This window comes from Echinops telfairi, unplaced genomic scaffold (genome assembly GCF_000313985.2).
Source record: "Echinops telfairi isolate 266 unplaced genomic scaffold, ASM31398v2 ScPeMD7_655;HRSCAF=1070, whole genome shotgun sequence".
In the NCBI taxonomy this organism is placed as follows: domain Eukaryota; kingdom Metazoa; phylum Chordata; class Mammalia; order Afrosoricida; family Tenrecidae; genus Echinops; species Echinops telfairi.
The window spans coordinates 13,416,075-13,433,063 of NW_022104553.1; the positions used below are offsets into that span (position 1 = coordinate 13,416,075).

Consider the following 16,989-nt stretch of genomic DNA (forward strand, 5'->3'; position numbering starts at 1 on the left):
CCTGGCTATCAAAATATATAGGGTCTAGGGTCTTAAAGGCTTGAAGGTAAACAAGTAGCCAGCTAGCTAAGAAGCAACAAAATCCATGAGGAAAACACACCAGCCTGTGTGACCACGAGGTGTCAAAGGGATCAGGTATCAGGCATCAAAGAACAAAAAAAATCATATCATTTTAAATGAGGGTGAGTGCAGAGTGGGGATCCAAAGGCCATCTGTAGGCAACTGGACACCCTCTTAAGGAAGGGTTGAGGGGAGGAGAGGAGCCAGTCAGGGTGCAATGTAGCAACAATGAAATATACAACTTTCCTCTAGTTCTTTAATGCTTCCTCCCCCCACTATCATGATCTCAATTCTACCTTACAAATCTGACTAGACTAGAGAATGTACATTGGTACAGATAGGAACTGGAAACACAGGGAATCTAGGACAGACGACCCTTTCAGAACCAGTGGTGAGAGTGGCGATACTGTGAGGGTGGAGGGAAGGTGGGGTAGAAAGGGGGAAACTATAAGGATCTACACATAACCACATCCCTGGGGAATGGACAACAAAAAGTGGGTGAAGGGAGACATCGGACAGTATAAGATATGACAAAATAATAATAATTTATAAATTATCAAGGGTTCATGAGGGAGGGGGGAACAGGAAGGGAGGGGGGAAATGAAGAGCTGATATTAAGGGTTCAAGTAGAAAGCAAATGTTTTGGGAAAGATGATGGCAACGAATGTACAGATGTGCTTGACACAATGGATGTATGGATGATTGTGATAAGAATCGTATGAACCCCCAATAAAATGATTAAAAAACAAACAAACCTGTTTTTATGTTGATAGAATTTTTTTCCTTTTTTACATATCTCTTTCATGATCCGAATATATATATTTTGAAGAATTTAATAAAAAATGATTAAGTTTAGTGGTGAATGAATAATAAACAAAGAATGCATAATAACACTAAATGTGAATATACCTAACAACAGAGTCTGAAATGATATAAAGCAAAAACTGATAAAACTGGGAGGAGAAAGAGACAAATCCACAATTGTAGTTAGAGGCGCCAATAAGAATACCCCACTCCCAAAATATCAGAAATGTATGTTTTTTGAGGGATATATGAAATATATACCAAGATAGACAAGTTGCTCTGAATCATAGAACACAGCTTTAACAAATTTAACAGAAGTAAAATCACACAAAATATGATCTCTGGCTACAATGGAATTAAACTAGAAACCACTAAACAAAGTAATAAGAAAATCATCAAATATTTGGAAATGAAGCAACCACTTCTAATCCCCGAGTCAAGCAGGGATTTTCTCAAGGAAAATTAGAAAATATTTTGAATTGACAAAAATAAAAATAAAGGAATTTCAAAACATCATGCAGTTAAAAGTAGTGCTTGAGGGAAATTGATAGTGGAGGCACTGTGGGATAGGTGTTAGACTGCTAACTGCAAGATCATCAATTCAAGCGCAAGGGAGAAAGATGAGGCTCTTTGCTTCTGTGAAGATTGACAGTTTCAGAAACCCTACATGGGGTGGCCACTGAGCCAGAATTGCAGTGGATTTTTTGTGAGCCCTGGTAGTATAATCGGTTACAGCTTGGCTGCTAACCACAAAGTCAGCAGTTAGAATCACTAACCATCCATGGGGGAAAGATGAGGCTTTAAGCTCCTGTAAAGATCTACAGTCTCAGAAACCCAATGGGGTAGCTCCTACTCTGATGGGTTTGCTGTTAAGTCAGAATCCACTCAAGAGCAGTTTTTAAAAACCTATGTCCTCAACTCGTCTGTTACTTTGTCCCACTGTGGCGACGTGTGTTGCTATGATGATGGATGGTATGCCGCTGTTACTTCAAAGACTAGCAGGGTCATCTCTGGTGGGCATGTTTCAGTAGAGTCTCGACTGAGACAGCCTAGGAAGAAAGAATGGGTGGTCCATTTCGGAATGTTCAGTCACTGAAACTTTATGAACAGCAGTGAAACACGGATACAGAACCAGAAGATGAGAAGTCAGGTCAGAAGGTATTCAAAATGAGGAGTGTGGGACTTAGAAAGGATGACTCTAGGAAGTACAGCCAGAATGTGCCTTAGACGCAAGCATACTGAGGGCTTCTATCAGGAGGACATATGTCCCTGGAGAAGGTCATCAGGCTTGGTGAAGGGTAAGCAAAGAAGACCCTCAAAGAGAGGAACTAACAGAGCAGCTGCAGCACTGTGCTCAAAGATAACAATGGTGGGCACTGGGCAGGCCCAGGGAGGGTTTCATTAGGCTGTCCACAGCATCACAAACCAGCTCAATGGCCCGCAACAGCAAACACCTATATGATAAAGATGTCAAATCAGTGACCTGAGCGTTCATATTCAGAAACTAGAAAAAGAATAAAAGAAACCCAAAGCAAGCAGAAGCAAGCATAGAAATAAAAGCTGTAATCCAAGAAATTAATAATGAATGAAATAAAAAGCTGGGAAATCAACCAAGATCATAAGAAGCCACAAGACTGGTGGTTCAAACTCCGCCAGCCACTCTGCAAGAGGAAGATGAGGCCGGCCGTCCTCACAGAAATGTACAGCCTGGAAGCCCTGCGGAGCAGTTCTCCTGTCCTGTAGGGCTCCGAGCAGTTGCCGCCAACTCTAGGACACCCCCCTACACCCCCCGAGTTCACAGACTTGCACTGTCCAATACGGCAGCTGGTGACTAGTGATTCGCATGTGGCCACAGACTGAAATGATAGCATTTTGGCTATATTGTGATAAATAAAAGGCATTATTAAACATTTTTTAAAGTCCTCAAGTAAGTCTTAAGTCAGAAATAAGACCTTCTTTCTTAATAAGGGAGAAACTGAAAAAATTAAAAGGAAAAATGACTTTTCAGTGGCACTGAACCAGTCTACTAACCCATGCTAAAATTCAATTGCTTTCAAGACCACCTCAAGATAAAGGGCAAGCAAAACAGACACCTTAAGTGGAAATTGGAAAGGCTGCGATCACTATAAAGCTAAACCAAGGACCAGCGGGGTGAGCATTCGTTTATGGGGCCAAAGGCCCAATATTGGCATTATCTTTGTAAAGAAAATACAAGCTCTTGATAGATAAAAGAAAAATAAAAGAGAGCTGAAGAAAGGCAATTTCCCCCTCAAGATTACAGAATGAATTTCTAAATAGAAAATGTCTCCCATTCCAAGGTAAAACCCATTAGAGCACTACATGCTGGTGTCAAATCATTACAGTAAGAGAACGAAATTTGCTTTGTACTGAGAGATTATCCTCTTCAAAGATCCCCACCTCAAACTACAAGGCTAATGGGAGGTTTCTAAAAATAAAATTATGGCTACAGTCTGAGCAATAATTAAGGAATACAAACTATCACAAACACTAAGATAGCAGATAATGCGTAGAAGCCTTACACATCAATTATTTTTCTGTACTTAACAGCACATATTGAGAAATAAGTTACCCTCCATTGTTTGAATACAACACAATGAAATATCATTTCCTTGCTTCATGAACAAATTTCTATTATGCTTTCTGTCTCATTTATAAGTGATCAGGTCTAATCTAATCCACTCAGTGACAAGTACATATAATGGCACTAAGTAAAATTGGCAAAACCGTTTTAAGAGTTTCAGCATATATAACGACATTTTTGTGAAGGAAACAAGGCTCATGTCTCCTCAACCCTGGCACTTTCGCCTTTATTACTTATAAAATCAGATGCACTGTATAATCACCATGCTCAGTTAATGTAATAGTGGCCCAGCTCCTTGCTCTCCTATCAAAAAAATTTATCATTGAGCAGTAACACTTATTAATATTGCTGCCACTTAAGAACCACGTACGTGGTTTTTTTAAATCAACCTTCTAATGGCATATGGGAAATTCCCCACCCCCACCTTTATTCCCCAAGAGAAAGGCAAAAAGATCCCAAATGTGGTTGAGGGATAGGAAGGCTGCATGCATGTTTAGGGTTGTACATAAAAGCAAACCTCTGCCACAGAGTAGGTTTTGGCTCATAATGACGGTATTACGGAGCTTTCAAAGTATGTTTGTGCCCTTCTGCCCAATAGCTAATCTTATCTTTTTCTTAGGGTTGGGGGAACACAAGAGTGATATTTTTTTTAAAAGCCAACAGGGTTAGTATTTACAGCAGGTATTAATACTACCCACAGCTGAATGGCAAAAGTAATTAAAAGGTGATACCTCATTCCTAATGCACAAATAGGAGAAGCTTCAGAAAGTTCTTGGAAAAATTCCACTCCTTTAATTCTATTTTTCTACTAACTTTTTGAAGGTCCCTTCAAGTGTTGTTAATTACTACACTTGATCAATCTGCTTCTGCTTTCTTTCTCACACTCTAGATCAGGGGTCCTCAAACTTTTTAAACAGGGGACAAGTTCACTGTCCCTCAGACCCGTTGGAGGGCGGGACTATAGTTTTTTAAAAAACTATGAACAAATTCCTATGCACACTGCACATACCTTATTTTGAAGTAAAAAACAAACGGCAAAAACACCTGATGGGCCAGATAAATGTCCTGGGCGGCCCGCATGAGGCCCGCGGGCCGTAGTTTGAGGATGCCTGCTCTAGAGGTTCAGCTCACACATATGTGCGCTTTTTGAGGTTAAACTGAAGGGGACAGCCGTGTCTGGCTGCCTCTGCCTAATTTGGCATTACCTGATCTAACCACCAGCAGCTGCCCCCACCTAGTGACAGGGCAACCCTTGGCAGGCTTTATTCTCTGAAAGCGACCTAGTCTACCAGTTTATAAATGCCACAGGCAAGCTTATGAGCATAAGCCCCAGGATTTCTGATCCCATTTACATTTTAGAACTTCCCTCCCTAAAATACTTCCCTAGGAGTCCTGCTGGTGTAGTGGGGTTACGCATGGAGCTGCTAACCAGGCCGTCAGAGGTTCAAACCCACCACAGGCACTCTGCAGGAGAATGAGGCTGTCTACTCCTCCTCTATAGACTTAGTCTTAGAGCCCCAGAGGGGCAGTTCTAATCTGTTCTACTGGGTCGCTATGAGTTGCAATTGACTCGATGGCAGAGGGTGGGGTTCTTTAAATACTTCCGCTACAAATCACACTCAGCTTAGGCTAGTGTTTCTATCAAAAAGAAATCTATTGTTTTCAAGGACTACTCATGTTTCTGATATTGGAGAAATCTAGATTACCAGAACTGAGACAGAGAAATCCTATGAAGGATCTTCTAGAAGCAAATGAGGCAGCCCCTCTGAGTCTAACATTTAAAAAGAGAGAGAGAGAATTTATAAAGGCAGAGGCAAAAGGCAAAAGGACACAAAGAACTAAGAGAAATGCCACACAGAGTAACCTCTAAGTGAAAGGCAAACAGGAGAGGTGAAGAGTGAATGCAATGAGTGAAACTACTTCTAGACATGCAGGTAAGGAGATTCTTAGCAGAGGCGGACTGAGAACGAAGCCCTGAAGGGCAGGGCGAGACCTAGACGTGGTGCGATGGGGGTGAGAATAGGAAGGCAGGCCAACATAAGCAGGTTAGGAGACAATAATCAATCTGCATCCTAACGTGATTGCATGTTCACCTGCTAGCCAATAAATTGTTCACAGGATGGTGGGAGAAAAGGCTAAGTAAATAAATTCCTAAGATACAATATAGGAAGCATAACAAAACATGTGCTTAATAATCATGAAAAGGGGAGAGGCAATTTCCTTAGAGTGGTGAAGAGAGTGGGTTTGGGGAAGAAGGGACTGGACAGAAAGAAGGAAGGAGAGGGAAAGGTTCAGAGTCAGGTACCTTTCCTGGGGGAAACGAAGGAACGAGCTCTCTTGGATACTGGGACCAGCATGAGCAATGGCAGAGAAGCGGAAGCACGTGGGGCTTCAGGGAAGGTTGTAGGCGAGTTAACAGGTGACAGAGATTAAAGCAAAAATGGGGTCAAGTCATACAGCAAGGAACTTGGCTTCTGACTTTCTTATAATAGGCGCAAAGGGAAATGGGCACAAACAAGGAAATTCTGTCACATAAGCCACATGAGACACTCTTAACATGGAAAGATTCTGAGATTGGAAAGATAATCAAAATGTCCACTAGATGCAGAAACACATCAAGAACATGTATTCCAGGTTGCCCTGAAGGAACTCCAAAGGTCTTACTGGCCTAGACGGCAGGAGTTCAGTTAAGAGAGGTGTGAGACCAGGAACTCCTTATTTACTGATTGTTCCTCTCGGGATCTCCAGGAACGTGACAGAGTGGTCCTAATAAGAACTGGGCTGGAGGGAGGAAGGACAAAAGGACAGGGAGAGAAGCCAAAGCAGAGGCCAGGAAACTCTGAACCTTGCTCTTGAGTGTGAAATAGCTAAAGCAAACTGAACAAATGAGTACAAGAGCTGAACTGAAGGCTTGAGTGGACAATGCCAGAGAGCTTTGTTTTAATTCCATTTTCCCAAGAAGCTTTTGAATCCCCCTGGTATTATAATGAAATGCTCAAAGAATTAAGAATTAGAAAACCAAGAGGGTTTCTCAAGCTGAAAGAACTGAAGCAATTATTCAAGCCTTAGGTTGTAAAATAGAAGGCTTCCATGTGCAAAATACTCAATGATGCAGGAAAAATCAAAACAAGATGAAAGAAATAGTCATCGTACCCCCACATTGGTGGGTGCCACAGGCTTGCTCTGAGCCAGAACCAGTGTGATGGCACCCAACCCGGGAGAGAGAGACGGGACCCTGCAGCTGAGGTGACCGGTGCAATGGCTTTGAAGAAAGGCGTACGTTTTGTCTGAGAAAGGCTAAAGACAGGTGTGAATTTGAGCATCACTGTGCATGGGTGTGCTAGTAACACCATAAGCCACGGATGGCTTAGATGACCAAGCATGGATGGGGCTCAGCTCAGCTCAGAACAGAACAGAGCAAGCCCAGGAAAAAGAAGAGACTTCATATAGAGAAAGGAAGAACTTCCAGAGGGAAGGAAGAGAAACAGAAAAGTGTCACGTCAGACTACAGAGGAACACATTTCAAAAGCATTTTAGAGTATAGTGTCACTTCAGACTACAGAGGAACACATTTCAAAAGCATTTTAGAGTATGGTGCCAAGTACTAGAGGGCCAATGAATACAGAGACGATAAAAGGTGATTGGGTTAGGAAAGAGGGTAGTCATCGATAATCTTTGTCCAAAGAGCTTCATGGGAGTAGGGAAAGGATACATTGGGTTGAAGTGAATGGAAACTGGAGGAGAGGAGACCATGAGCACAGAGCATTCTGTTCAAAAAGCCCGGCAATGAAGGCAAGGAGTGAGAGGTCAGTCTCACACAGCTTGTACATGCGTTTTTCATTTGTGTCTACAGAAAAGGAACTGCCATCAATATTCTTACAGCACCTAATAGATCATATAAGAAAAACCACAACACTACTACATCACTGTTTAGAATGAAGAATATCTCATACCCTTGACTAAATTTTAATTACATTCCTACAGAATGTAAAAGGAAGAGCCCTGGTAGCGCAATGGGTTATTGTATAATTATTTATTTCTGTAATTAAATGATGTGCTGCAAATCCTAATAACTCCATAATGTGAATGGGGCAAGATTAGAGGCAGTTATGTTAATGAGGCAGGTTTTATTCTACAAGATTAGGTTGTATTTTGAGTCAATCTCTTTTCAGATGAAAGAGATTAAACAAGGAGGCAGAGTCTCAGGATGACATAGTGGTTACACAGTGGTCTGCGATCCACCAGGTCTGCAGTTCGAAACCACCAGCTGCTCCATGGGAGAAAGATGGGGGCTTTCTACCTCCCACAAACAGTTACAGTCTTGGAAACTTACAAGGCAGTTTCTACCCTGTCCTGTAAGCCTGCTCTCAGCAGGCATCGCCTGGATGGCAATGTGAGTACCACAAAGAAAGGAGAGAGGAGTGGTGTGTGTGTTCTGTGGGCGCAGGGACTGTGCTGAGAAGCTCCTAAGACACAGAGAGATTTTCCAGGTATCTGGGCCCACAGATGTTGAAGGAAGAGGAGGAACATCCCATAGAACAGACAGAGAAAGCCTTTCTCTAGGACCAGCACCCTGAATTTGGCCTCCTAAACAGCAAGAGAATAAACACCGTATAGACTTGCGTTTATACGGTAACAGTTTGTGAACACCACCCATTTATCTTACGGCAGCACTAGGTAACTAAGGCAGTCAGCATGGCCAGTGTGTGTCTCTGACATTCTGTGGACAACACGAAAATATCTTAATTCCTCACCCGGACTACAAAAAGACATACTCACCTCCGTAGTAGAGTCCCGTAGCAGTGCACATCCGCCACTGTCCCTGATACATTCCTGCTCTGCTGGGGCTGCACATCTGGACGCTGACATCTGCAATCTCTTGGGGCTCCAGCGATCTCACCATCACCATATTCACATGTCCAAACTGGTCTCCCCCGACATATTTAAGACAAACCCCTGGAGGCCACGCCTCTGCCCCTGAGTTTAAGCAAAAGGAAGGGGGGAAAATAGGCAATCAGTGGTTCTATTTTAGGTGACGTTTATTACAAAACTCTGCAAAGGTTTCTCCTCTCTCGTATACATAGAAAACTACCCATATCCTTGAGTTCTGGCATCGCATGTAACCGATCAGAAGGAATCAGCATCTGAGACAAGAACCTCTGACCAACAAGGTGGTCCTCAGAGGATGCTCGTTAGGTGAAGCACTTCTTCTGTAGGAAGAGCTGCAGTTCCACGACCCAGGGAAAGCCCACACCCATTCAATCTGCAGTGCCCACCTATGACAGCTGGGAGGAGCCTGGGAGATTACAGCGCTCCGCCTCTTGGGGAGGGCTTTCTAACCGACACTCAGGGTAAAACTGTCTCAGTTCATAAAGGGTATCTTCTATGATAACCTCAATTTAAATACTGGCGGTTTTTTGCCCGTTGTTTGACTTTTCTTCTGGGATCTTTACCTATAAAATGACTTAGGCCCACAGGAGACTCTACACAGACTGGTGGAGTCCAGTGAAACGTTAGCTGTTATGTTCAAATAGTGGTGGGGAGAACTCCCCAGATAGCAATTCCATGAACTGGGGTCTTACAGGTGATAGCAGCAGCCAGAGGTGTTGTGCAATGAACAGGAGAGACAGTACAGAGAAAAATCTTATGTTACCTATTCCTGAGCAGCTTTCTTGTCAGTGAATTTAAAAGAAGAACTCCATGCACTGACTTATTCGATCCAGCCAAGCCGAGTGACTAGACGGAATCTTTGTGAAGTCTCTCCAATACATACAGATTTTTCCGCTCCTTTCTACTGTAGGCAGGAATCCCTGTATCCCTCTTGGGGACACTTAAGTTCATTATAAAAATAAATCAGTGTTAAGATGTGGACCTAGTTGAACTCTCAGGACCCAGTACATGTCTAATTCACCGCCTGGCCATACTCTGGGACGCCTCAGCTCGCCTCTCACATGGCACCAGCTGGTTCTGATGTATCTGATGGCTCACTACTGACAAGGAGCCAGAGAGAGAAAGCCGCCAGAGCTCCACTGCTGAGATATTGGCCACAAAATGAACAGTGCCCTCCGTAGTCCTTAAGGGATAACAGCCGACACTACATTTTGCCATCCCAGTTTAAATCAGGAAAAAACCTGCCCAGCAAAGTGCATTCTAAAGGTAACATTATGAAAGGCAGCCACAGCTGGCAATTTTTCATTTCTGGGTAAAAGCATATTTGTCTTTGGTCAAGAAAAACAGAAGCTGACCTGAAGCTTAGAAAATGCCAGTCCTCTTAAAGACCAAGATTCAAGAGGAGAATAAAACTACTGTTAGAAAGCTGAGTTCACAATTACTCTTGAACACATACAACACTATCTGGAACAATACAATACTTATATGAAAATCAAAGAATGCTTTGAACTTTCTAGAAATTAAGAGAAAACAAAACTAGGGGTGGGAAGTCTTGGCTGGACGAGCAGCTGAGAGGGTGGGGGCTCTGGGCTGTGCACAAGAAAGAGCACAGCCAGTCGAAGGAAACCGTGCCAGCGGGTCACCCATGAAACGCCTGACTTACACCTGAGGCTACGGTCTTGATCTTCTCAGTACTCTCAATTCCTTTCTTGCTCTCGGTGGCACTCTTGAATAAGCTTTTGGTAGCATTATCCACCATTAACTCTATGCAGAACCAGCATCTACCTTCCACAGATCACTAAGAGAGACGGCTCGCAGAGCCCCACTGCTGGGTCAAGCCACTTGAAAAAGGCTGAAGACACTGGTGTCTGAGGTAGAAAGGTTAACACGGGTAAGCTGGTTCAGGGCACCAAGCTGTGCCTAATTAAAATGTGGATTCAATGGGTATAAACAAAACTTCAAATTAAAACTGTTAGCTTCAAAAGAGATAGATCTACCTGGAGGAAAGATTGATCTGTACTGTATGACTTTCCAAGTTAACACGATTCCGGCTGTGGCTACTGTAACAGATCATTTTCTTGTGGGGAGGGGTGGCAACAAGTAACAATGAGAACAGAAGCCCACAGGACACATCCGTTTTGAGATGATGGGGAGCACCACAAAAGCCAACGATGCATCAGCCCCATACAGCCTGGGACTTGTCAAGTATCCACAGCAATTCAGAAAGCAGACTTCAAAAAGAGATTCTACTTAGGTATTTTCACTATAAGCAAGGCCTTAGTTTAATTTTCAATAAATAAAATGAAACTTTAAGTCATAATTTCCAGAGATGCCTCACTCATAAAATACAATTCATGTACAGACTTCACAAGCATATGTGATCTGTAATACAACAGGTTTGAGTAATTTGAAACATAATTTATTAGAAACAGTGAATAAAACCTGGTTAAATAAAGTGTTCTGGTATTATAAAAAGTAGGCAAAATTATGAAAAGTGAGGGTAAAATTAAGCATTGTAAAGAAAATCAGACTTTCAGCAAATAAGAATTTCAAGAAAAATAGAGGGTGTGCCTCCCCAAACATCAATGCTCCACAGTGTCATAAAGTTGTGGACTCACCAAGCCGTCTATCACGCTGAGTAAGGAGATTATGTCTGTTGGTCAGTGCCAACACCAAACCTTCACCTAAAGGAGATGGCCTTTTTTTTTTTTTTTAAGAATAACAATTTAAATTGGTACATTCAATCTTCTATAAAATGCTGGCTTAGCTAGTCTTGCCTCAGAATACAAAAATTGCACTATAAATAACTGAGAAATAAACAGGAGACAGTAATAGGTCCTTTTTACAGGTTTGGTTGAAGCGCCAGGGTTACTAGATAGAATCCCCTTAGACCAATACACATGGTTTTAGCTGCTTTCTTCCTTTTTCCCTGGCATTCCATAGCTCAGAATTTCTCTAATATTCCTATCATCCATGAGGTCAGCACAACCTCACACAGTCACAATAAATTGTCATTGACGGGGCAACGGACTCTAAGCCCCTGCAAATGAAACAATCCATCAGAAAAGAATTCAACATATAAAGGGTGATAATTTATCAGACACAGATTCAAATACGATTTCCAAGGAACTATAGCTACCTTTTTTCTCCCTGAAAATAAAGTCAGCAGTATATTCAAAACAATGCTTTTATCTTTTAAACAACTTCCTTCCTACCTTGCCCCTTTTGAGCAAATCCCCACACTTCTCCCCACCCCCACCCCCGCCTGTTTTCCCCATTGAAATTTCAGAGAGAATTATTCTTGTTAAGTTCCAAAATAACGAGCTTTCAAAAGAGCAGATGCTCACAGCTCTGTTCTATTAAAGGATGTAACCTCTTCCAGCCTGCTGGAAATGACTGCAAGATTAATTAGAGCAGAAATAAAATGATGGAGTAGACTGTGCAGGTGGAGACAATACTAGGGCAGCCTGGTTCCTGAACCAAATGAAGATTGAACGGTGTTTAGATGCTGCTGTGAAGTCATAGGTGGCTGGGAAGGATGAGACCTAAATTATTCTTCCTAATCCAGGGCAGTGGCTATATTTCTGGCTGTTTGGTCATCCTGCCTGTATAAGAAAACACTGTATATAAGAAGCTTAGAGATATACAATCACATAACTTAAAACCTTTCCTTTTTATTTAACTGCGGGGTGGGGGGGGAGTGTGGGCAAAGAAGAACTGCCCATACACATTTACCAGAATTCTGGATCCGCCATGTTTTCACAAACTGCGTATCAGGAGGGATCGACTCTCCTTCTCCGATGGTGACGTCTTCAACGAAGGACATAGAGGGCACGCTGATGTTTGGGCTCTCAAAGTCATAGTAAGCGCCAATTGCTGCTTGTAGGTTCCTACAAATAAAGGGAAAAGGAAGGACATCCGTTTATCTAGAGGACATTATCCCACGAAATTACGTGTCAAACCAAAGGGAAAGAGCCTGTTTCTTAGGGTTTGTCAGAATAACCCAGATTTCTTCTTCTCGTCAGTCTTCAAAGCTATTGACTGACTAACAGTCAGTCCCCCTAACACCAGGACCAACTAACTCATGCATCACTCTCTTCCCCAGTACCCACGCAGAAAGTAACCAGGGTCAGTGCTACCAGCATCAACACGGGGAACTCTCCTCTTAGCCACAGGAGAACTAGTATGGCTAAGGAAGTCAATTAAAGGACATTTCTTCTGTAACTCTGACTGCAATTCAAAAGAAGCTTTATCCTTTTAGGTATTCTAATTGTTTAATTTTTTTTAAAGGTAATGCATGTGCATCCTAAAAGTTTTGTGTAATGAAAAATACTCATTAACTCTTCTTCCCTCAAAACACACAATCATGTTACTTTATTCAACGTCCTCCTAGAGCTTCCTCATGCATATAAAATAAGTTATAGAATCTTACTGCCACTTTTACACAGCTGGTAGCATATTATACACTACCCTTTGATTTGTTCCTTCCTACACTATCTTGAAGGCACTGTTATGTCAATACAGGTTCCTCATTTTAACAGCCCCATTTTGAGTTTATTTCCATTTTTCCCAATCTTTTATTTTTCAAAAAACAACCGTGTTTATGCCCACAAATTATACATAAGCACCTGTGACAGAAACTCCTCTGAGCAATACTGCTGGATCAAAGCATAGACAAGGATAAGTTAACAAGTATCGCTAGTAGGGTTCCAGTTCATACATGCCTGAGCTTATTCCAAACAGAATGTGTTTAAACACTGTCTGGGATCAGTGGACAGCTACAGACAAGTTCTCTCAGTAATACACCTGCCTGAGTCTCATTAGGGTTCCTTAAAAAAAAAAAAAGGATGCTTTTGGTATCCTAGGATAAAAGCATTTTGAGGTCACAGTTAATGGCAAATTTTAAATAAAATTTACTGTAAGTGGACCCAAATTGCTGCTGCTTTGCAACATGTTTACAAGAATGTTGCTCCACATTAGACAATAGTGTCTACATGGATCAAATATTTTAAGAAAGGTCTTTGGGAAGACTTTAAAGATGTGCCAAGAGAGGGAAGACTATGAACCACAATAAATAAACTGTCTGAAGTCCAGAAACTGGAGGAAAACCATAGATTTCTCACTGGCAAAATAGATGCTGATGTTGGGCTCTCCCATGGTTCATTTTCAATTTTATTTTTTAATCATTTTATTGAGGACTCTTATAGCTCTGACAACAACCCACACATCCATTGTGTCAAGCACATTTGTACATGTTGCCATCATCCTTTTCTAAACATTTTCTTTCTATTTCTGCCCTTGGTATCATCTCATTTTTCCCTCCTTCCTCCACCCTGATAAAGTATCAATTATTTCTATATCTTACACTGTCTGCTGTCTCCATTCATTCTGTTGTCACCTGGGGTGGGGTGCTGGTTTTATGTGTTAGACAGGGTTCTCTAGAGAGATAAAACCAGATTGCTGATAATTTTATATATTTATTTATAAAGCTGGTTAAATATATAACACAAGGAATGAACTGTTAAATTATATACACATAAATAGATAATACAAGAAATGAACAATTAAATTATAAAGCAGTACACATGGCTCAGTGTAACTCACTCCCGTGAGAGAGTTGTGAGACACTAGTAGTCCTTCAAGTCTTGAGGGCTGCCAGGTCTTCCTCTGTCGAGAGAGCTAGGCTATATTAGCACAGCAGCAAATAGCAAGGCAGGTTACCAACTGTCAGCCAGGTCACCAACTGTCAGTCCCCAGCTGGAGAGAGGTAAATTTCAATCGTGTGGTCTTAAAGGGACCTCAACTTACGGCGACACAGTCCACAGGCTAGGCGTCCCACAGGCAGTGTAGCCTGTAAATTGAGGCACAGAACAAGCAGGGCAGCCACACACTGGTCGGATGATCAAAGAGCAAGAGTCAAGAAAGGCGAGGCTCACCGAGCCATTTATCTCTCCACCCTTCAATTAATCCCACTTGTGTTTATCGGCCAGGCTGGCACAATAAACTATCTCACTATACATCGATTATTGTTATCAGTTCCCCCTTCTCCCCAACTACCCTCATGGTACCATTACTCCCATTACTGTTCCTGAGTCATTTTCAATTTTAAGTGAACATTCTGGACTCAGCAGGAGCTGTTCTATGGGAATTTCACTGGGAAACCTAACCCTGTCCACCTTACAGGCCCGTTCTTGCTTCAGACTTCTTTTGTTGCCCAAACCCAAAAGCTTAAAAGAAACGCAATGTGAATCCCTCGAGGCTGCCCAAACTGCCATTCTGACATTGGGGTACATGCAACAGCGCAGAACTCTTCAGGGAACTGTATACCAAACTGTCTTCACTGAAAGTTGCCCTGTGACTGGTCCCACCAAGGATGTAGACGCGCCTGCTACTCTATTTCTCCACTTGCTTCTCTTTCCCCAGGAATGCTTCTCCAACGCTTTGGCTTTCTGGCAGTCTGAGAGGGGGGTGCTGTTTTTAAAATCTCAGTGAGAGCTTAAAATGCTTTTCTCACTATGAAAGAGGTTGAGCATCTTTCTGCCTATATAAAAAGCCATTTAATGTTTATTTTTTGGATGCATCATTTTGTAAATATTGGCCTTCTTTTGTAACTACTCACAGATCCCTCTTGTTAGAAGGAACTATACACCAAGCACACAAACCAGAATCCTAAATGGAGCAGAATCACATGACTGTCAGTTCGGGACATCAATGCCGAAACCAAAGCCACTAAGGGGTTTAAGTAAGCTGTGTTCATTACAGAGATCAAAGAAATTGTTGGTAGTTATATTAACTGCTTCTCTTCTGGTCTTAATCATCATTCTGAGTCCCCCCAGTTAACAACAGCCCAAAATGCTTTTTCCTAAACATAACCGAACCATACGGCAATGGATCCAGTGGGTTGTTCTAATTATGCACAAACATAGTATGAAACCAGCTCTCTCGGTACACAATAGAGCAACCAACATGCTATTAACAGTGAATACTCTTCTGCTCAAAGTCCTGCTCACTCCTCCAGGTGTTTGCAGCTGCCAGAAAGCAAGGCTATATTTAGAGCACCTCCTCAGGCCAAATCTCATGCAATGGCACATGTCCTATTAGTCAGTAATGACTAGAATTACAGCAACACCAACTGCTTGTCTATCTTGTGTGCTAAATAAAATTTATATGGGGGGAGAGCTGGGATGAGAGAATAAACTGTATTTTCCTAGCAACTTCCTGTCTCACTCAGTGATCCAAAGTGAAGGTATATGACTGGCCAAACTTGGGGGGAGTCCAAGCCACCCACAAACTGGCTTATATGTGCACCTGGAATCAGCCTGGAGAGTCGGAATCAGGGTAAAATAAGTCTTCTTTGCATTTTGTTCTTTTTGAAAACGTTTTATAAAAGTTACATGTGAGGACCTAATGTCGGGAGTTTAAATGGAGAGAAAATGTTTTGAGAAACAATGTACAAATGCGCTTTACACAATTGATGTGTGTATGGATTGGGATAACAGTTGTATGAGCCCCTAATAAAATGTTAAAAAAAAAAAAGTTACATGTCATCTTTTTGTAAAGACACTTTTTGCTGCAGGTCTCTCGAAAGTAGCCTGCTAAGTTGTTTTCTGTTCACCTGGCTTGGTGGAGCAAAGAAACTATTTGTGCACTCCGTCAATTTGCCAAGTCTCATCCCCAGCCTGTGTCATGTTCCACTAAGAGCCGGCAGGACAGGACTTTGAGACCACTGGGAGTAGGAACACTAACAAGTGGCTAAGTCAAGTCACCATACTGAGGCAGTTCCACCCCTCACCTTCTCCTCAAATCTCCTTTCTCACATACCCTATCTCATCCCATAGCCAACACCAACCCCCCCCCCAAAAAAAAACAAACCACGGTGGATTTATATATAGTCTGTACAGCTAATTCAGCCAGAGAAACAAACTGTTTTAAGATCCAAACTGAAACTGAAAGTAGTAAACTCAAGTAGCAAGGAAACCACGGTGGAGGATGACAAAGCAAATTCATTCCCTAAGAACAAGGTGGAAAATGGGCCTTAACCCACTTGTACTAGAACCCAGGAGACAGGAACATAGCTCCAGTTGTGGGAAGCTAGCTAGCTCTTTGGTGTTTGGAACATTTAGATTACTGGCCCCACTGAGTTAAGCAACAGCTGGGACCAATTCAGTGCCCGAATGAGGAGCCCCGAGAGCACAAAAGAACACATTCGGCTATTATTAGGCAGTAAGAACTTTCTCATGAAAGAGTTGGCTGTGGTGATGATAAAGGAGAACACTGGCCCAGGGTCCAGTCCAAGCTGCAGATTTAAACTTTCAGGTTCCTTCAGTGTTTTCACTCAAAAATTTCTTATCCGATTTCCAAAGGCTGAAAGCACCGTGCAGCACAAAGGGAGGCAGTGTAACCTAATGAAAAACAAAAACAACCCAGGGACAAGTGAACAACAAGCGATCCACATTGGTGGGGAGGTGGGTGTGGGAGACCTGGTAGGGCATGATCAAGGGGAATGTAGCAAAGAAGAAGTGCTGAAATCCTGGAGGGGACTGAGCATGATAGTGGGACAGGAGGAAAATCAAGGGAAATAGAGGAAAGAGCTGGGAGGAAAAGGGCATTTATAGAGGTCTAGATAAAGACAT

At 42.3% G+C, this 16,989-nt stretch overlaps 1 protein-coding gene across 4 annotated transcripts in view; it reads right to left on the reverse strand.

Moving 5' to 3' along the window:
• Positions 1-16,989, reverse strand: part of ILRUN (inflammation and lipid regulator with UBA-like and NBR1-like domains) — a 104,473-nt gene that overhangs the window by 39,567 nt on the left and 47,917 nt on the right. For all 4 annotated transcript variants that reach the window (XM_004717229.4, XM_045292485.1, XM_045292484.1 and 1 more), the window contains exons 2-3: positions 12,092-12,246; positions 8,246-8,443 (exon numbers count right to left, since the gene is read on the reverse strand). In XM_004717229.4, coding sequence (XP_004717286.1) covers positions 8,246-8,443; positions 12,092-12,246 — 353 coding nt within the window. The remainder of the gene's footprint in view (positions 1-8,245; positions 8,444-12,091; positions 12,247-16,989) is intronic.